General features: G+C 40.8%; 1 protein-coding gene across 3 annotated transcripts in view; it reads left to right on the forward strand.

The window, feature by feature from the left end:
- The window catches only part of arhgef10 (Rho guanine nucleotide exchange factor (GEF) 10), a 53,592-nt gene that overhangs the window by 10,000 nt on the left and 22,228 nt on the right, over positions 1-21,364 (forward strand). Inside the window, exons 3-19 of one of the 3 annotated variants that reach the window (XM_063908165.1) lie at positions 4,936-5,340; positions 6,323-6,655; positions 7,896-7,932; positions 8,282-8,370; positions 8,819-8,875; positions 9,311-9,498; positions 10,390-10,506; positions 11,143-11,254; positions 11,380-11,492; positions 11,585-11,662; positions 11,746-11,925; positions 12,242-12,358; positions 13,109-13,201; positions 14,068-14,238; positions 14,987-15,132; positions 16,018-16,202; positions 20,836-20,951. In XM_063908165.1, coding sequence (XP_063764235.1) covers positions 4,936-5,340; positions 6,323-6,655; positions 7,896-7,932; positions 8,282-8,370; positions 8,819-8,875; positions 9,311-9,498; positions 10,390-10,506; positions 11,143-11,254; positions 11,380-11,492; positions 11,585-11,662; positions 11,746-11,925; positions 12,242-12,358; positions 13,109-13,201; positions 14,068-14,238; positions 14,987-15,132; positions 16,018-16,202; positions 20,836-20,951 — 2,537 coding nt within the window. Of the gene's footprint in view, positions 1-4,886; positions 5,341-6,322; positions 6,656-7,895; positions 7,933-8,281; positions 8,371-8,818; positions 8,876-9,310; positions 9,499-10,389; positions 10,507-11,142; positions 11,255-11,379; positions 11,493-11,584; positions 11,663-11,745; positions 11,926-12,241; positions 12,359-13,108; positions 13,202-14,067; positions 14,239-14,986; positions 15,133-16,017; positions 16,203-20,835; positions 20,952-21,364 lie in introns of those variants that run through there. The other 2 variants (XM_063908164.1, XM_063908166.1) reach the window with 2 other exon arrangements.

Below are 21,364 nucleotides of genomic sequence, written 5' to 3' on the forward strand. Positions count from 1 at the left end.
CAACTACCAATGAAACACAGGCTGGCCGAGAGAGAGAGAGCGAGAGAGCGAGAGCAAGAGAGAGAGATAGAGACTTCATCCTCTTCTGGGTCTTCCTCAATTTCTGCCTCGGATTCAGTGTGTCGCCTGATGTAGTCCAGCCCTGTAGAAATGGACAAGGACATACAGCATGAGTATATATATTATATATTATATACTCATATATTTTCCCTGGCCTTCTCTAAAATGTATCAATCCTTGTATTTAGTGTTTAACAAACCTTACCGAGCCTGGGGATGTTTTTCTGATTTGTCCACTTGTTTTTGAATTTTGGAAGCAGTAATGCCGCAGCGATAAGTTCCGGGTCCTTTTTTATTTCCTGCGCTTTTTCAGACCGTGGTGCAGACAATGGAGGAGTGGGAGGCAGACCTTCACTGATGACTCCATATTCACCAACTTCTCTTCCAGAAAGTAGATGGTGGGTAGTAGCCAGCCCATGTAGGCATTTGTCTCTGACTGGAGAGCTTCACAACAGCGACATACTCCTCCAGGAAGGACATCTCTGGAGGGCTGAACCTTACATTGAAGGAGAAGAGGAAATGTAGTATTAATTAACAAGAATGAACAAAGAACTAAGTGAGTGAAAGAGTGTGTTAGTGAGTGAGGGAGGATGAGTTAGACAGGTGGATGACAGTGTTTGTGTGAGTGAGAGAGAGTGTGTGTATCTGAATGAGAGTGCATGAGTGAGAGAGAGAGAGAAAGAGAGGGTGTATGAGTGTGTGTATGTGTGTAAGAGAGAAAACATTCAGTGAATTAATCTTACATCTTGACTTTGAATTCTGAGCAGACATTCCTCAAGGCGTCTTCACCTTTTTCTTTGTAAACACGCTCTAACCTCTGAACAGCCAGGAACGTAGAATTCCAACGTGTGGGGATGGGCCTGATGAGTTGGAGATCACACTCTTGGTCTACAAATTCTGCTGCCTGGCTAGAACGGCCAACTTTGTTCCAGAGAGGAGAACATTTGGCGAATGTTGAACGGTACACAAGTTTGAAAGTTTCCTTTTCCGCTCCTTCACACATGTCTGCAGTTGCTATCAGATTAAGCAAATGGCAAGCACATTTTTGGTGTGGTGGTAGCAGAACGTCTTAATGGGTATCTGCGTCTAGTATACTACTCATGTTGTGAAAGTCAACATCTTCAGAATCATCCTCATCATCTGTCTCATCGTTATCCTCCAGCTCAGGGAAGTGCTCACCAAACACCCTGGAGGCCTTCAAAAAGTTAGATCCACTGTCTGTAGTTGTTTTAACTACTTCGTTCTGGATGTGGTACTCCCTATGAACATCATTGAGTGCAGACGCGAGGACGTCAAACGTGTGTGAACCTTGCAGGGGTCGACATGCAAGGGCAGCGGAACACCTCTGGAGGCTGACCTCGTCTATCCAATGGCAGATGGGAAGCTGCGGTGATGAGCTGTCCAGCAATCTGTTGTGGTGGCCACATAATCATTGCAGCTCAGTGCCTGCTTTAACTTGCTTTTCATGCCTCTGTAATGGAAGCACAAGCAAAACAACTACCATTAGGACACAGAAAGGGTCATGCTGGTTGTATGCACACATATTTGGCCTCCAGGATATCCACTTTTATTTTCATTAAACCCTGTTACAAGAACACTTAAAGCTGAGACAACCTGACAAGACTAGACTATACATAGATCTGATATCAGATCAACTGCAGAGAATTGCTTGATGTGATACAGGACAGGACATCTGCTTTAGTTATATCATAGCACTACTCTGCACAAGTTTACAACATTAAAAGATAATCTCCAAAAGTATTTCATTGCACAATTTTCGTTTTACTTGTATGTACCCCTGGTATGTGCAATATCATTCGTCCTGCTAAATATTAAGTTACATTATAGCATATTGATAATTTGGCGCCTAATTTTAAAATGACCTTGAAACAATCGCGCTAGCATGGACTGGTTTAACTTGATAGCCTACAAGCCTAGAGAATAGTGTTATTTGATCGAGTAGAACTAGCTGCTAGGTCTCCAACTAACAAGTTTGTTACACGACCAGAACATGATAGCTAGAACAAGTTACCAACCATTACATTTGGTTCAGCAATCTACAAAATTGCCTACAACATAATTGCTGCATTTATTCAGTTGTATTCTGTTGTCAACACTTCCTGAAGCATATATTCAACTAAGGTTATACTGTCAAGCAATAGCCTACTACTGCTAGCTAGGCTTGTTCTGGGTCGAATGCAGCTAGGACTAGCTCGCGCTAGCCAGCCACTGATAGAAAACAATGCAATTTACCTCAACGTGTTTGCGGAGGTTAGATGACGAATTTTTGAAGGCTGATATCGTGGTCAGCTTAGGGTGACATAGTAAGCACTTCATTATGAAGTTTTCTCCCTTCCTTCGCATCGGAAGGAGGAGTGTGGCCAGATGTGGCCAGGGGTTGACCACGGGAGTGGGAGCTGCTCCAGTTCTACTACCGTCCATCTCCGCATCCATGGCGTTTCTAGTCCACACTCCCAACTTAACGGTCGACTCGTCTCCTCGGCTTTGGAATCGCAACAATGTTGCAACCGGGGGAGGGCGCATCGCTAACCTGTAGGCTTGTATTCCAGTTAACGAAGATATGTGTACTTTTATCAAAATACTCATTTTAATGAAGGCACAATGGAAAATGTAATTGAGTAAAGAGTAACATTTTAGTTGAGTATTTACTCGAGTAAGAGTAAAAGTGCAGACTTAAAAAAGGAACGTGGAAAGTACTCGTTACCCGAAAAAGGTACTTTTTTACTCATTTGCGTTACTACCCACCACTGGGTAGAGAAAACCAGGGATCGATCCAGGGACCTTTTGATCTTCAGTCCAACGCTCTCCCAACTGAGCTATTTCGGCATATTATGTTATGGTATTCTCATCAAGCACTAAATTGGAATTTTCTGTTTTCTTTGGGAACACAGTCAGGATATTAGAGTCAGGCTTTGGACTGTGAGTTTAATACAGTCAAGCTGTGACTACTGATGAAATGCTCACAAAGAATGTGTGGTATGCTAGCCATCAACTCTGTGACAAAGACATTATCGTTGGAAGTTAAGGAGAACTCTAAAATGTGATCTCTATAGGAAAATCAGCAGCACTGGGGAAGAGCTGAAGGGTTAAGCGGTGATAATGGGAGTTCCTTCCTTTCAGGCTCTGTGGTTGTGACTCAGTTTATCCTTCTGTGAACCCTGTTTAAAGGATTTCCTAATATTTTTTTTTTTTTTTATGTTTTCTCTCCTTTTTCTTTCATTCTCTGCTCCACTGAATTAAACCTGAAACACCTTCTTTACACATACAGCTCTAAGGGCCAAAACATGAAGCCAGGTTTTGCATTCCACATCTTTCTCTTTATTGAGCTTCACTTACTCAGGCCCACACTATACATCAGATCAGAAATAATGCAGAACTCAGGCTGTGCTTCTCGCTGGAGGGAGTAACAGCTCCCTTTTCCTGCTGGCCTAATTGCAGTGTGGAAACTGGAAAGACATTTGCTGTTCCCTTCCTGTCTGCTGCCAAGTGAAGGCTCTGGTGCGAGTGTGATGCCTTTGAACCCTGACTGTATCTTAGAGCTCTGCCCAGGTTGGTTTTGCTTAAGTAAAACAGCCCATGTGCTACGTTGGAGCAGATCCCAACTGTAAAAATGTCTGTAAGAAAACATACTGTTATAGTAGACCCCACCCTTAATTATAAGTCTGTTTATGGCTCAGTCTTTTAACTTTTAACAGCCCAAGGACTAAAGCTGCCACCCACAGTGTGTCTTTAAACGGTCTGTCTTTGAGTAGAATGAGTTAAATCCTACTCATGTTCAGCCAAATCCTCAAAAGCACACAGTCTGGTATGATGACCCTGCCTGTCATCACAGGATGAATCACAGTTATGAATGTTATTCTGACGTGGACTGTGGGTCAATTGGACGAATGACAACGAAGTTACTGAAATGTTTTTAACAGAAAACTACTTCATTTGAACAACTATTGATTTCAAACAGAAAAGTGTGTATGAGTTTCCTACTTTTTCCATTGTAGTAATACCATCCTGCATTGATTTGGAGTCATATGGTCACATGATATTCAAGCTATTCAAAAAATCCTAAAGTTTTCAATTAAAAAACTACAGATTTTTCCATAAAGGTATTGATTTAAAATAGAAAATGTACATAAATCAAATACACATTTTTTTTTGTTAATAGAATGCTACATTTATTTAGACTCACTTTTTTTTTGTTTTTTCAAGTCAATTTATTGAACATGTTAACAAAGTAGTTTTTATTTTTAAAGTATGAACAATAAAGATCATGTTCAAAAGGGGCAAGAAGAAGCATACAAACTTGTCTAGTCCTACCCCCTCTAGGTAGAAGGAAGTCATACAGAGTTCAGTTCATGGTCGTGATATTTGCATCATTTTAAAAAATAAATAAAATTCATCTCTTTGTACAAATAGAAAAATAATCTTTTACAGGTAAACCAAATCATCAAAGACAAACAATACTCCTGAGATCACCGGTCCTGCTCATAACCATTAGTTGGTTAGTTTTTTGAATAGTTTTTTTAGTTTCAATAAAGTTTCACAGTATTTCAGCTCGTCATTACAGTTGTTCCACAGATTAACGCCTCTTGTTGTGATGCAGTGAAGTTGAAGTTGGTCGCAGCACATGGAAGCTATGTAAAAAATCAACACTTGGAACTGAATATCAGCAGAATTGTGAGCTGGAGTCATAAGGTCACATGTTATTAAACCTATTTTCCAAATCCTTAAACATTGGTGCACCCCAATAAATATTATCTGTGTATTCTTTGAAAGTAGATCCTACATACTGTTAATAATATACAAAGTTTGTGTAATATGGAACAGAACTTGACATTTATGCATCGTATCTCTGTTTCAGTGTTGGCAGCCAATGTCCCTGACTTTGCTGATGAAGACGAGGGGGAAGCTTTCGATTTTGAGGACAGCGGTGATGATGTCCCTGAGGCTGCCCGCCCACCCCCTCCACCTCCAGCTCCTCTAACCTCCAGCAGTAATGATCCGAGTCAGGACATGACGGCGGCTGGTCACCCTGAGGGGCATTTACCCAGCCCGGACCCCCCAGCACCTTCCATCACAGCCCACACAGCTCCATCATCAGCAGACAAACCAGTTGCTACAAACGCATCTTCCACAGCAGGTGGAGCAACAGCAGGAGGAGAACAGACATCTGCTGCAGAGGGGGCTGAAGACACAGAGACAGATTTACCACCACCTCCCCCCCCTCCTCTTGATTTTGATGCAGAGACAGATCCTGGGGGAACAGGTCTGCATCCCAAAAGTGTTGACATGTTATTGTTGGCTCCAGGGGACGGAGAGTATCCAATACAGTGTATGGAAATGAGTCGACTGCAAAAGGAAACTCTATTTTCTTAGTCAGTCAAAAATCCTCCACATTCCCCTTCATGTTTGTGTACATTATCTGGCTGTAACCCAGCTCTCTCAGCTCAGGTTAAAGCGGTGCAATCTGTCTCTCTCTTGACACCTTGTATCTCTAGCTGCCTGCTGCTGGAGGTTGTCTGGCTTTTATCACTGCATCCATGACAGCAGCAGCAGGCAGGGCCAGGCTCTACTTTTCTCTCATGGGATGTCAACACTGCAATTATTTTTCAGCTTTTATCCTTGTTTATCTGTATTTTTATCAACACAAAATCATCATTAGATATAATTAACATATCCCTGGATCATCTGGCCTCTCAAGCTGACCGCTCATCGTCATATCTTATTCCAACCTACCTGTGTATAACCTAACAAGAGCAGCTTAAAAAATGCCCATTTTAGAAATGTGTGAATGCCAGTGACTGTAAGCTTTGAAAACAGTTCGCTTCAGTTGTTCGGTTGAGTCGTATAGGTATTGAAATGACCAAAATTTGCTAGAAAATCAGCAGAAGTTTTGTAGGCAAGTAAGTAGATGAAATGAAGGCAATGGATGTATGGAAATAAAAAATACACAACATAATACAATGCTAAATACACTATAAGAAACCGTTTTTCTTTTTCCTTTTTTTGAAGACGATAATGTTGAACTCTATAGCTGTTTACAAAAATAATCACAGTGAAAATAATAAATAATGAAAATAATTAGTTGTAGGTTTTCTAGAAAATTAGTCTTTTTACGTCCAAACTCTTACGGTTATCAAATTAATTCTAGTGTCATTACAACAAAGCTGAATGTGTGTTCCTGTTTTGCAATTTGGCATTTTCCATAAATCTAATGTATCTTTTGATGTATCTTCTTTCCTCACCAGGCAGCGAAGGCCTGGACGCGTCCCTCGATGACACTACCCCTCCAGACGGCGTCCCCGGGTCCTCCTCCAAGGGCAAAGTCAACCCCTACTCTGTGATAGACATCAACCCTCTCCAACTGCAGCAACTAGAGCCGCAGCGTGGACCCTCCTCTCCAGTGGAGCCCAAGGAGTGGGAAGGGGAAGTCCAGGATATCCTCACCAGCCCGGCTGGCATCACTTCAGGATACGCGGTCCCAGTGCCCTGCGGCTATGCAACGCCCTCAGGAGTCCCGCTCATCACCCCAGCTTACACTACACCCGTCATCATCAGACACCTCTCCATGGACGAGGATGGTAAAGTAGAGCCTGCAGCAGGGAGACACTTAAAGGCACAGTGCACCCCAAACATCTCAAATACTTCTTTTACCTTTTGGCTGTGCAGAATTTGCTTCTTTCAAATATAATGGAACTAAATGGCTTGAGGTGCTCAAGGCGAAGTAATTTAACACGTACACTACAATAATGAGTTCCATCAAGTTCCATTACATTGGTGAGAAGGCAGACCTCTCCATCTCCAACACTCTGTGACTCACAACACCACAATCCAGACTGATTACTAGTATTACATGAAAAAGGAAACAAATGTAATATAGTGTTTTTGTGGGGAAATGTCCCTTTAAGAATTATAATAATAGCTAATTATAAAAAGAGGATCAGGATCACATCCACATCCACAACAACAGACAGTTCTGTGGCTCTGTTTAATTCTTTTTAGTTTGAGTGAACTTCTTCCTCTCACTGCACTATGACCTAGATATACAGAGTTATGACACCTAAACGCTGCGTCAGCTACTTCTATCCTCTGCTTTTGTTTTTCCTAAAGCCTTGCCACGAGGAAGTAAGGACTAAATTTAGCCCTCCCCAAAAGATCTGGGTTGGCTGCGTGGATTTTTCCGGTCTCCGTAAAATCTAGCAGTAGCTTCTCCAAGCCTGAGGCCTGGTATGCTGAAGAGTCTGATTACACTGTAATCATCTCAATAAGGTCACTACAGAATGAAATACTCAGCTTACTTTATTTTTGTAAAAGAGTTTGTAATATCATAGATGTATAAAACTCTGTGATCAAACATAATCTGCGAGTCCTGAAAATTATATACAAAGCAAGGCCATTCTGCAAAAGTTATAACCTTTGCCTGACATGTTCTGAGAAAGCACACTGGATTTATTCTAGACTTTAAACTTGGGTACATGTCAGATTAAATCTATGGAGGCACATGTATAGAAAAATATAATCTAAACTACTACTAATAAAGGACATTTGGAATCATCAGTGACCCCTAGTGGCATATGAACAAAGTTACAACTGATTTTCTGCATCTTGGAATTGGGAGAGCATTTGGGATTCCATGACATACAGAAGGAAATGCAGAAACACTTTAATAAATATTAAATATTTGCGTCACACTGTAATTTCCATTTCAGCTTTTGTTCTTGTATTAGACAACCAAAGGACCTATTCACAGGGTTACATGCGAGAAAATGGAATGTGTTGTATACTTTATTTGTGTAACGTTTTCTGTCTTTCCTTCCTCAGTCACTGTGGTTGGGACTGGAAACACCCCTGTTGACAGGTATGTATACAGCCGTTCTGTAGCAGGGACTTATTATATTTAAGCCTAATTTCCTTCTCATTACAGATGTATGCAAAGTATGTTCCCTATTTCTTAGCTATACTTTATAACCATCAATAAATATGCGTTATATACAATTATACGCCAAAGATAGTAGTGAGTACAACTTGTAGGGTTATAAGAAATGCAGGCTCTCAACATTTTTAAATGACAGCAGTAAACCTTTTTATTTAATAAGTCTTACAATTAATGCTTTTTTTTGTGGCTTATTCTTTAATATGTATTCATCCTATTGAACCCCTGTCTAGTTGCCCTTGTGTTGCATTTTTATTTTATTTGTTTTCTCAAGTGTTTTCAGTGAGGAGTATCCCCCTATCACAGAAGAGGATGCTTTGGCTAAATGGGCTTCTGATCCTGCCAACACTGCATGGATGGAAAGTAAGGAACGATATCCACCACCATTGTACATCGAGTGCAGATGCATCATTTCCATGAACAGAACACCGCTTTCAGTGCTCTGTGGTTGCTTCTCCACTCAGTGCATGCCTTCAGGGTGCTATTATCTTTTGTTTTCTTCTTTTGACACCATTGGATTCCCAGACACTTCCTTCCCTGTTCTTTTGAGGAAGCAGACCCTTGTGTGTGTGTGTGTGTGTGTGTGTGTGTGTGTGTGTGTGTGTGTGTGTGTGTGTGTGTGTGTGTGTGTGTGTGTGTGTGTGTGTGTGTGTGTGTGTGTGTGTGTGTGTGTGTGTGTGTGTGTGTGTGTGTGAGTGTGCTTTTGTTTTAAATCCCTTGTACATTGCATCCTGCTTGTTGTGTGGACGTGCTTGCGATGTGGGAAATCATGCATTAGGGAGTGAATGAACATTTTCTTGGTATGCTTCAGATCCAGATGAGGTCATTTACGATGACGTGCCCAGGGAGAACTCTGACTCCAACACAGGTTTGTGAAACTCTTTAAAAAATTGCTGTCTGTAGGTTTAAGCCTGTCAGCGTTGTTTATTTTCACTTCCAAATGTATTTTGTCAGAAACTTGAATATTTCAAATATCAATTTAAATTGCAATTCAATCAAATCACAGTCAATTAATTGATTCAATTAGCTTATTACTGCTACAGGAACCCATTATGCTATAACACAATGTTGCACACTTGAAAAAACCTAGACTATGTACATGTATCACACCTTTACCCTGCTATCAGCATTATAAGCTTTACAGGAACAGTAATCATTGTAAGGCTATTGTATTTGAGTGCAGATTTGAATGTAATTGCGTTTATCTTCATAAGTCATAAAACGTGTGCCACTAAGCTAAGATAGTAATTGTTTTGTAGGCTCTGTAATTTAGTTTTTTGGTTAAATGTTCTTTTTCTTACAGATCTAGATGAGATGATCTATGACGACGTGGAGCTCGGGGAGGAGGGAGGCTGCAGCAGCTCCCTGGATAATGGCTGGAGCTCGAGTGAGTTTGAAAGCTATGACGAGGCCAGCGACGGGGAAGGTCGCGCTGAGAACGGCCTGCCCCACGCCTTCATGAGAGGAAAGCCCCCCCAGAAGAAAACCCACGTTAGTATAACAATCACCCTCCCTTGTCTCTGATAACACTGCAACCAATAAACTCAGTCTCAGTATCACTCAGGTGGGCAAGAGACCATGAAGCAGGGTCAGTTTTATTTGTAATTTATTTGTAAATAGTGTCTTCTTAAACACCCTTTACATTATCCACTAGGATATAAATCTGATGTATCTGTTTATGTGAAGTGGTGATTATTAAACAGTTAATTTGTGCATTCGTTGTGGAATCAATAGTTAATTTGACCCTGAAAGAGATCAATCTGGGTAAGACTCAGCTGACTGTACTCTAATGTTTTGTAGATTAAATAATTCAGCTGTGTATTCAGTGTAACATGGTCATAAGTGAATGTGATTTGATTTGATTTGATGTTTTGCGTGGATAAGTATCTACTTTCACATGAATACAACAATTGCTGAGTTTGTCAAAATGAAGGGGGAAAAACAATTTGCCGTAATTTGGTCGTGACAATTCGCAGAAAACTGACACATTATTATTTTCAATAATTAATATTTCAATATTATATTTCCTGACCTGTGATTTTGTCGGCTGGAATTATAACTGTCATTGTCTGATTTTCATCAACTATAGCTTCCTATCTAGTAAAGCTAGCTATTAGTTTAGAGGTTTGAAACACTGTTTCCAGCTGATATTTTATTTATATATTTTCCAGTATCAGTATGTTGTGTATTTTGCTATTTTTCAGTGGACCCGATATATGATTTTAAAAAATCCCATGAACATGCCCTCTGGAAAATACCTTTTTTTTGGAGGAGTATGGTCAGCAGAAAAACGACATAAATGAAAATGAAAGTGAATTTGCTGTGGAGGGTGCAAGGTTCTTCCGTAACCATAACCATAATGCCTGCTTTGCTTTTGTTTAGCTCTCTGAAGATCTGACTCGTTTGAAAGATCACTATGAGAAAAAGATGAAAGATCTAATGGCAAATACAGTGGGAACGGTAGAGCTGCAGCAGTTAAAACAGAAACACGAGCAGAAGGTAAAACTGAGGCACACCTCGCCCGCCTCCGCTAGACAAAGTAGTCCCAACCCTTAACTCTCAGTCTAGTTAACCACTCTGGGAGTCTCTCACTGACTCGGTACCTTCAGCCTGCTCTCACCTGAATGACTTGTGGTGGTGGTAATGGTGAAGGGTTTGCATACAGATCATTTGCCTCCCTGGCAGAGGCACTTATCTTGTTATATGTTTATGTATTGGTGGTTGTAAAGCTCAGCATATATTTTAATGTTACACTTGGTGAAAGTACACTTAGAAAACAGATATTGAGATGTGTTATTGTTATTTAAAGTAGCAGTATCATTAACAGTGTCTCCTACAATGTAGAACATGCATTATGTATTTATGCACTTTTAGATGATGTCCCACATACTGTGTCATCCTCTGATCAACCTTACTCTCCTGTATCCCGTATTAAACCATCTGCCTGCCATCTTCATCCCTACTCTAACACTGCTCCCTTCATGTGTACCTCATTTCAGTTCAATAGCTTTGTTTTAGCCTAGGTTTAGACACAGTAAACTAAACTTAACCTTGGATTGAAATTCTTCATTGTGGAATAAATTACTTGGTGCTACTTTAGCGATATAGATAATGGTGTATTTTGTCTCATCGAAGATGCAAAAGCTGGTGAAGGCAGCTAAGGAAGGCACCAAAGATGGACTTGAGAAAACCAAAGCTGCAGTGAAGAAAGGACGCTCCTTCATCAAAACCAAGTCATTCTGTAATGGTATGTCTTTGGCTTCTTAAACATGAAACACTTTCACTGTCTAACACCCCCTCAAGCTTTTCTTTCTTTCCAGTCTAAGTAAAGCATTTTTAGGTCACTTACTGGCTCTCTTTCTAATATCTCAGAGAGAAAATCAACCTGTTTTGAGGATGAAGAATCTGAACTCTTCATCGAGGTGGACTGCTTCAATGTTGAGCCAGTGCTGAGTCCAGCACCCGAGGGTCTGTCACAGCAACAGGTAAGGCCTTTCAACTTTTATCTCAGTTTATCTAACTCTTTTCTGTGTGAATTTGGTTTTAAATAAAACAATTCTATGGTTTCTCTATACAGCTGGTGAGAAGATGTATACTGGGATCTATATTGGAGAGTGAGAAGAACTATCTCGATGCACTGAAAAAGATACTAGAGGTATGCACGTATGGCTGCAGTGATGTCAAATCTACTTTGATATGTTTCGGTTTTTTTACATTTCATTTTGTCTGTTTTATCAGCAATATGAGAAGCCCCTGTCGGAGATTGAGCCGAGGCTGCTGAGCGACAGGAAACTGAAAATGACCTTTTATCGTGTGCGTGAGATCCTGCAGTCCCACTTCCTGTTCCAAATTGCCCTGGCGAGCCGAGTGGCTGAGTGGGACAGCCTGGAAATGATTGGGGATGTCTTTGTTGCATCGGTAAGCTGGGGCTGTCATTCTTAACCTTTTTGTCAATTTTATTTGAAACATAATAACTTTACTTCCTTGTTTTTGTATCGGGAATTGAGCCCTGGCATGACATCAGAGGGTCAGTTTGACCTACATGACGTCTGCTCTGTGCCCTCATCACCTCACAACTGTCATCCCAAATTAAAACAACAGATGTTGTACAAAAGAAACCTATTTTTTTGGAAAATGTGCTGCTCTGATCAGATGCCACTGTCGGCAGGATGATATGTGTCAGTATGTTCCTGCAAGTGGGTAATGTGTCGAAACTTGTTTGGTTTCTCAACAGTTCTCAAAGTCCATGGTGCTGGATGCCTACTGTGAGTATGTGAACAACTTCAGCACTGCAATGGCAGTGGTTAGGAAGACGTGTGCCTCCAAACCTGGCTTCCTGGAATTCCTCAAGGTTTGAGAAATGCATTCATGTGTCGAATGGAAAAATGTCATAAATTGTTCTTGCATAGACAACTTTTTTTCTTCTTTTTTTTACATTTCATTTAGCTATATCTACATAGCCAACATAATAAAAAAGAGATCAATACAAACAATAATAATAAAATTGGCATATGAAAAGATAAGTACATACAAATGATAATAATAAAATAAAACAAGCAAAGGGGGAGCAGAGTGTAGTTGTGTGTGTGCTAAGGTGCAGATCAGAGCCACCCAATACATACACTCTGATCAGGAGGTTAAGGACCCTGAGGTGGTTCGAAAGATGTGGGGAAATCAGAATGAACTTACTGGATCAGCACAGTTGTGGCGTGACTTCACCTTTTGCGAAATATGTCTGTCTGGATCCTTAGAGAATATGTTTTTTGCTCCATCTGTTAGATTTCCCAAACCTTCTCAGTCCATAAATTCTGCATAGACAGCTTTTAAAATAAATGTATTGTGTATTTCACCAGAAAAGCTTTACAGTCACCGTTTAAACTATTCATAAAGTGCAAATCTTGCAGCTGATAACCTTAAATGCTGGACACATTGAATAGTTTTCTCATTTAAATACATCTGAAATAAATCTACTCGTATGTACATGAATTTCCTGGTAAATACATATCTTTACCTTGCTAGCATGCATATTGGCCTTATTTATCCTTTAAATCTGCACACTGGTTCCTCACTACACAGCTCTAACCCATCTTCTCTCCAACAGCATCGTCAGGAGACCAGCAGTGACCGGATGACTTTGTATGGCCTGATGATGAAACCTATCCAGAGATTCCCACAGTTCATTCTGCTCCTCCAGGTATGATGAATTCTTACTTTAAACGGAAACCCGCTGTCTAAATCAATGAATGTTCTCTCATGGTCTAATAGTGTCCAAAGATTTTATAAAACATGAACAGCTGTGTTCTAAACTCCACAAACTAGAGGGTTAAAACTTGGTTAAATCCAAGGATAAATTATGGAACTGCTTCATAGACAACAAATGTTTCCCAACTTGAAATCACTACAATATAAAAACATACAAACATCCTGTGGGTCCTCAAAATCAGTTTCCTGTTCATTGTCTATGAAGCAGCTCCAGACTTGATGACATCACAACTTTGAGACTTACTTCTGTGGTTTGTGGCTTTGAGAGAGAAGCACATGTTCACAAATATTGACTGAACTTCCCCGAGGCCATGGAAATAACATATCGGCATGCGTAATTAGGCGGTGTCCTAGTTTCAGACTCCAAACTGCAGTAGGCAGAACACAGTGTAGAATTTTCTTTTGACAGCAGGGGGAGCTCTATACACATAAATCAAAGCCCTTGAGGAGAGGTGAGGGAAATGCCCTCAGTGGAAATCCTGAAATCATTTTTTATCTGGCTTATTAAATAGCTTTTTTTAGAAAACATAAAAAAATATAGACACTGGGTCGCTTTCTTTGAGGAAGGACATGTTTTACAGCAGTTTTTGGACCACACAGGTTCTTGTGTACCTCGATATCTAGATATTGTATGTATGTGTGGAAGAGGGCATGCTTCTTAATGCTTTCAGACAACATTTAAATTAAGGATTTGTAAAGGTGACAGTTTTCAAAGGTCATAAAGCACTTTGAGATTTGTCCTTGGTGTATATAATCAATGACTGACTGAAGCATGACTTCTCTGTGCATCCTCATCAGGACATGTTGAAGAACACGCCAGTGGGTCACGCTGACCGGTTGCCCCTGCAGATGGCCCTGACTGAACTGGAGACGCTGGCAGAGAAGCTCAACGAAAAGAAGAGGGAGGCCGACCAGCGCTGCGAGATCCGCAACATTGCAAAGGCCATGAACGAGCGTTACCTCAACAAGGTCCGCTTACTATGTGCTCCGACGTGTGCAGTATGATGCTGTAGCGGGGTTCTTGATTCATGAGTGGTTAGAGTCTATGATTCACTTATTGCTCAGTGGTCAGTCGGATTTTGAATTCTTTTAGCATATGCTGTGGCATTTCTCTCCGTCCCAGTGTGGGCGGCCATCAGGCTCTTGAGCTTCACTTTTTCTCAAGTGTTCTTTTGCCTGAAAAGCATATTTTTAGGACATGGCTTCACACACAATTCACGCTTCCCCAAAGGTGTAATAATTTGTCTATCTGCCAGCCCACTCTGTAATTTGTGTAGGAGCACAGACACCTGAGGAGTTTTGTTCCAAATGGCCTTTAATTGCTGAGACTGTTGATAGCTGCCATATACTATATGCTGTTGCCCAAAGTGGATGGTTTCACAGTAGAGAATGAGAGGAACAGGGGGGAAGGCAGGGTGTGAAAACATGAGACGAAAGTTCCTGACCAGACTAAATTGTGAGTGTAACAGACACCCAGAGATAAACATAAAAAAACAAGACAAAAGTCTAGCGAGACGTGAGTACTCAGATCCTCTTTATCGTTTACATTACCTCACTGAACTTGGTTGTTATCTAGGTACTTAGACAAAACAAAGATCAAAACTGATATTGTAAAGTCGCCAAGTTTGCAAAATTAATAAATAATCAAGGTAAAAATGAAATATGTTGGTAATAAAGAGAATGTTTGCTAAAAACGATATTGATCATTATCCTTTAGCTTCTGAGTAATGGCAGCCGCTACCTGATCCGCTCAGACGACATGGTGGAGACAGTCTACAATGAGCGTGGTGAAATCATCAAGACGAAGGAGCGACGCCTCTTCCTGCTCAACGATGTCCTCATGTGTGCCACGCCCAATATCCGGTAAGAGTGACGGCTAAGCCAGACCTGTTCTTACTGTCTCCCTTAATGTGCACCTTCTGCTGCTCTCCGGTTGCGTTGTCCTGTAATCTTTTAACCATTTTACAGAATTAGAGGCTGATTATTTTCACCTTCTGTCAGGGAATATTAAATGTAGCGGGATTTATTCCATTAAATCTGACTTAAAATCAACTGAAATTAAGTGTCGAGAAATATGGTATATAGATGTAAATAAGGTTGTTTTTGCCCAAATAGGTCAGACCCAGAAGTCCTTGTTATTTATCCAAGATAGAAGAATGAAACCCTTTTTATTTGTCACATACATGCACACAGCAGAGCACACACAGTGAAATTAGTCCTCTGCATTTAACCCATCCTAGTACTAGGAGCAGTGGGCAGCTATCGTGCAGCGCCCGGGGAGCAATGGGGAGGGGGGATTGGAGGTGTCCGGTGCCTTGCTCAAGGACACCACAGCAGGGCCAATGAGGTGAACTGGGACCTCTCCAAGTAGCAGTCCACTTTCCTTATTTCAAGTCTGTTCGGGGACTTGAACCGGCGACCCTACGATTCCCAGTCCAAGCCCCTACTTACTGAGCCACTGCTGGACAAGAGTTATGGAGAGTCCAATTTCTGGGCTGTCCAGTTTCTGTCCTGTCATATTGGTCACCACAAACTGCCCCTGATGATGAGTGAAATGTGTTTCCTCTTATCTATTGTCGGCCTTCTCTACCTCACTGATGTTATTCTTCTTCTCTTCACCATCTTTTCTTGCTCAAATTTTTTCCCCTCACACATTTTCAGAAGAGGCATTTCTTGTCAAGGTGTTTAGAACAATATGACCCAGAGCCACTTTGTCTCATGACCTCCATGTCTTTGGGCTCTGTCTAGATTTCAGGATGGCAGCGGGAGCAGCAGTGGCAATGCCCCCCTCGACCAGAAGTTCCTCCTGAAGTGGAGCGTGCCTTTGAGCTTCGTGGAAGTGCTAGAGTTTGGATCCAGCGAAGACATGGCCGAACACACCCGCTACCCAACAGCTCATTCTGGGGAGAAGGTTGTCATCAACGCCAAGCCAAGTATGGAGCATCATTCTGTTACTTCCAATCAGCTATTCTCTCTGTCTGTGGTGCTATTTCTCTCTCTGTCATGTGGGGACAAAATATCTGTGAGGACAAGTGATAGATTTTAATTAGCTGAGGTAAATATGCAAAAGTAAGCCATGGGGATTTGACTCTGGGATATGAGCCTGCTGGTTAGTTAATTGTTTGTGCTTGATAACTGGTTGATAAAGTTCTCTATGGTCATTTAAGGTAAAAAAAAAAAAGAATGTATGCTTGAGGTGGACTCCATTAGAGTTGCAACAGTTAATCGATTGAGTTGATAGACATGAAAAATAATACTTACTATTTTGATTAATATTTTTATTTTCATTTTGAATGCAGAAAATGCTGTCTTATAGCTCTCAAATATGGAGATGTGCTGCTTTTCTCTGTTTCATATCAAGTTAAGCTGAAAATATTTGCGTTTTGGACTGATAAAACAAGATATTTGACATTGGACTTTGAGAAACTGGAAGAAACATTTTATCGACCAAACAGTTTATCCAGGAATCTAAAACTAAGATAATAGAGGTAAGTGTTTGTTGCAGCCCAAGACTCTTTATAACCTATTTTCTCTGGGTTTTTAAGTAAAGCTCTCGGACTGTTATCAATATTACTTGCAAAAGTAAGTAAATGATTGCATTAAATAGTCAGCTGTTTCTAAGCAGACATTCACAGCTATTTTTGAATGTGTCAGTACCGCACTCCATCCAGCCAGCCTGCTTTTTAATTTTTTCCTTCTGGGATCCTCTGGTCTGCTGGCTGCTGACTCCAATGATTTCAGTCTTTCCACTGTTTCCCCGTCACCGACAGCTGCTCAGCCACTTCAACAGGCCAAGATCAACTTCAATGAGTCCTCTCCAAAGTATATATTTGAGTGGTCACAGCACTGCAGTTTTACTTCTAGAATGGGGACTTATTTTGGTTTGTAGGTGTTTTTGCCAAGGTAATGTTAGAAGTGCACACTGCTGGGCTGGATGAGTGCTTTCATGCTGTATTACCCCTGCTCTGTCAAAGGTGGTATAAGTTCATGCTGAGGTCAAAGGATCACTCTGTCTGATGCTGGGGGCTGGACTTACTACCACTGAAGAACTCACTGCACTCTCTCTCACCATCACCCCTCTGCCTCTGCAATACAGTTACATAATGTTCCATTTCTTGCAGCCAGGTGTCAAAGAGTCACATTTATCTTCTTTTTAACTGTGATATTGTTTAGGTGTTTTGGCATACAGTACTGTCCCCCTGCTATGCTGAATTTCCACACTTTCTCACTCTTCCGCAGCCCTAAAAAGGTTTCACCCCTCTTTTATCCGACTTTTATTCCCTTAACTTCCTCCTAAGCTACATTTGATGCACTCTCTATTGCACCCTTCTCCTGCCAGGCCACCTGTCTCTCCCTGAGCTCTATGCAGATGGCACAGACAGACCTGAATATCATCTGCTCTCACTGTAGGGGCTTAGGGATGCAGAGGACATCCTAACCCAGTGTGTTGATACAAGTGCATGCACACTCTCCTTATAGGCCTGAGGAAGGCCATATGAGACATTAGATAAGGTGTTGTGGAGGTTGATATTAACTGATTTGACCATGGTGCTATAAAAAGTGTCTTTCTGTAGAGCGGTTAAATATACTTGGCAAGCCTGTACTACCATATTCTTCATAGCTTGCTGACCTTTATTAAGTCCCCTTGCTTTGATTTTGTGTGTCTCTGGGAATATTACTGTGCATACTAATGTGTGCAATGTCCAGGAGCTTTTGACCAGTGGAAAAATAATTGTTTCTGAGTCAACCATGGGAAGCCAAAAGCAGCTTGTTGACCAGCCTGCTGGAAGACAATGAGAAGCCTCTCCAGCGGATGATGTCATCGCTTTTCTTGTCTCTCTGCTTATTTAACTCTTCTCTACACTGCATAGCAATCAGACCACTATGCTGTCAGATCATATCATTTTCCTGCTGCTTTCATTAATTGTTTGTTTTTAGGAAGTGTGTAATCGCTGTGATGACTGCTGTGTTTCCTATGATGATGCTGGGTCAGTTTTGAAAGAAAAAACAAGGGGGCATTTGGCACCCTCACAAAGAGCCATTCAGGAAGTTGGACCCGAGTTGAAACGAGATGCGCAGTGCCTGTTTGTCTGTGGGAATGGTCAGTTTGGTAGCGTCCTATTATTTGAACTACATAATAAAAGCAAAACGTGGTAGAGAAGGGGGAGAAAATGTGTACTGCAAGGCTAGTGCACACCCGCATCATACACAGATCACAGGGTATTGGATTAAACGGTGGAATGCAGATCTTAGACTCTGTTTGATTGTTAGAACTGTTTGAACTCAAATCATGTAGTTAAATCACTTTTTCTTTAATTCAACAAAGCCTATATTAACTAGTCCTAAGATAGCACTCTGTCATATGATACTGGCTATGATTCGACGGATGTAGTTGCACTTGCTCCAAGCATGACCACACCATAGAGCGAACATGACAGGTTTATTCAGCGTTTCTGCCCTGACCTGAATTCAACCCCCTGACTGAGACAGATGAGCCATGAAAATTGCATACAGCTCCACTGGACAAGGCAGAAAATTCAAATGGAACACAACAAACAAACATGATTAGAAAAGTGCACTCCAACAATAAACGTGTCATCTGATCTTATGTGAGTAATCATGACCTAAAGATGAAGGGTGTCTATGACATGATAAGCGATTCAAGAAGGTCATTGACAATGAACACATCAAGGAAATGCAAAACCCATTCATACTACTGCAGGGCTGCTGGGTTAGGATTTAGCTCAGGCATGTATGCAGTCAAAAAATCATTTCTGTGTGTTAGCTCAGAGGGAGACATTGTTTTAGCACTTCTCCCGGGGACCACCTACAAACACGGATTCTGGAGATGCATCAACAGGCGTAGTGTGCCCTGAATGCCCAGTCAGCAAGATATTCGGTAGAGCACTGGACTAGGTTGCCATGGAGTCGGAGCACCAGGCAGACTGTGACTATTGTAGAGGAAGAGGAGGAGGAAGGGAGGGGGGAAAGTAGGATGGTAGAAGCAAACTTTTTGGTGCCAAAGACTCTGATGGCGTTTAACTGTTTGTTCGCCGATACACACTCTACGGGTTTCAGTCTTAATTGGAAAGAGCCCTGTGCATGTTTATTGAGCCATTTCATCGAATGACCGCGATATCGTTGACAATTTATTTCCAACTGACAGGCTTTCCGCCTGTGCTCTGAACAAGCAAGTCTTCATGACCATCTTTATGAGAGACTTGATAGAGAGGAACATTCTTGTAAACACAAAGGAAACCGGTGTTTTCGTTTTGATACAAAATGAAGGATTATTGGGATCAATATTTCTCAAGTGCTGAGAGGCAAATACCTAAGGTTGCAAAGGGGCGGAAAATATTTAAGGGAAGTTAAGGGTGGAGATACACGTTAATAAACAATATGAGGATTAATGGCATGTTTTGGTTGAAAGATTGCCCGTTTATTTGAATTGTAACCTTGCACTGCTTTCAGCAGAGCACTCCTCTATCACTTAATGGCGTCCCATTACAAAGGAATTTAGAAAAAGTACAACTCTCTGCTTGGAAAGTGCATCCTCCTTCCACGACCTGTAAGGCTCACACCACTGCCAGCACTGCGGCAATCTCTGGGCCCCTGAGGGAAATTTAATATATAACTGAAAATATAATACATTTTATATTGCTTTTGCTTCTTAAGTTAACAGCAGGTAGCAGACTAAAGCACAAAAGCAAAGACTTGTAAACCTTCTGCTAGTTTGTGTTAGCTAGCAGTTACCATGTGGGATGTAGCTTTATTGAGCATGCAAATCAAGCAGTTTTAATTCATCTATTTCCATTTAGTATTAAACATTTATTTTCTAAATGAGTTCCTCACTTCAAGTTTTCCCAAAATAACATCGTAGGCTCAAATGTGCAAAGCACCTTTCCAGATTGCTAGCTAGCTAACTCGTCACATGGCGAACATTAATGGATTTATTTAGTAAATCATTGAATTGTCTGCTCATGATATGGTAAAAGGTTTTTTTCTTTTTGCATGTGACATGGTTTATACAGCTTTATCAAATAATCCCTATATTTTCTTTTGATAGCACTTAATATCCATATATTCCCAATAATTGTCCCATTGATTTCCATGCTAAGTTTCCACTTTGAATATTTCGGTACTTTTAGATGTTGAAATTTCCAAAACAAAATGGAATATTTGTGCGGCCTGTGAAAGCTAACACTCGCTCTGGTGAGAATCACTGCCATGTTTGCAGAGCTGTCAGCGCTCCCTGTGAGTGATTGTCCTTTAATGATTTTCTCTTTTTGTCCAATTTGAAAAGCTTCTCTGACAAGACTGGCCTCACTCTTTGCTGCCTGTGTATCTAACTTTCTATAAGGGAGACATCAGCTTTTTAGGTCTCAGATGAATTTCCCTGCTCCTTTGCAGTTTGGTGGCTTTTATTCTTTCCAGCTCAGATGAAAACACCCCCCTTAGTAGGATTGTTGTCACCGCTATGTATAAGTTAAAAAAAAAGGGCTGTTGCTCATGTTTGTTTTATATGAATCAATCAGTTTTGTATGTTTTTGTGTATTTTCTACATAGACAAGCTGTACATGGGCCCCGGTCAGTTGTACCAAGATCTCCAGAACCTGATCCATGACCTCAGTCTGGTCAACCAGATCTCCAGCATGATCAGCAGCCTCAAAGGAAACTACCAGGTACTGAATGACTGTGCTGATCACACGCTATCAGTTAAAGTCACATCAGTTCAACTCAACACCGCTCTATAATAATATCAACTTTATTTATACAGCAATTTTCAAAACAAAATGAGTGCTTTACTTATTAGCAAAAACATTTCAGTACTGATGACATTTTATCAGACAAAACAAAAGTTGAAATGGAAAAAAACCGTAGACCCTATTTCGGACATTCAGGTATAACAAAAAATGAAATAGATGCAATAAAATTCCATATAATTTATGAGGTTAAATAATATTTCCCCCAAAAAGGTTATTCTTTGTTGTCCCTTGGAGAAAGTGTGTTTCAAGTGCAAAGTCAAAATTAAATGTCATCACATTTCATCATCAGTTTATTATATCTGAATAAATATGTAAAGGTCATCACAAAT

The sequence above is a fragment of the Eleginops maclovinus genome, chromosome 19 (assembly GCF_036324505.1).
Source record: "Eleginops maclovinus isolate JMC-PN-2008 ecotype Puerto Natales chromosome 19, JC_Emac_rtc_rv5, whole genome shotgun sequence".
Classification (NCBI taxonomy): Eukaryota; Metazoa; Chordata; class Actinopteri; order Perciformes; family Eleginopidae; genus Eleginops; species Eleginops maclovinus.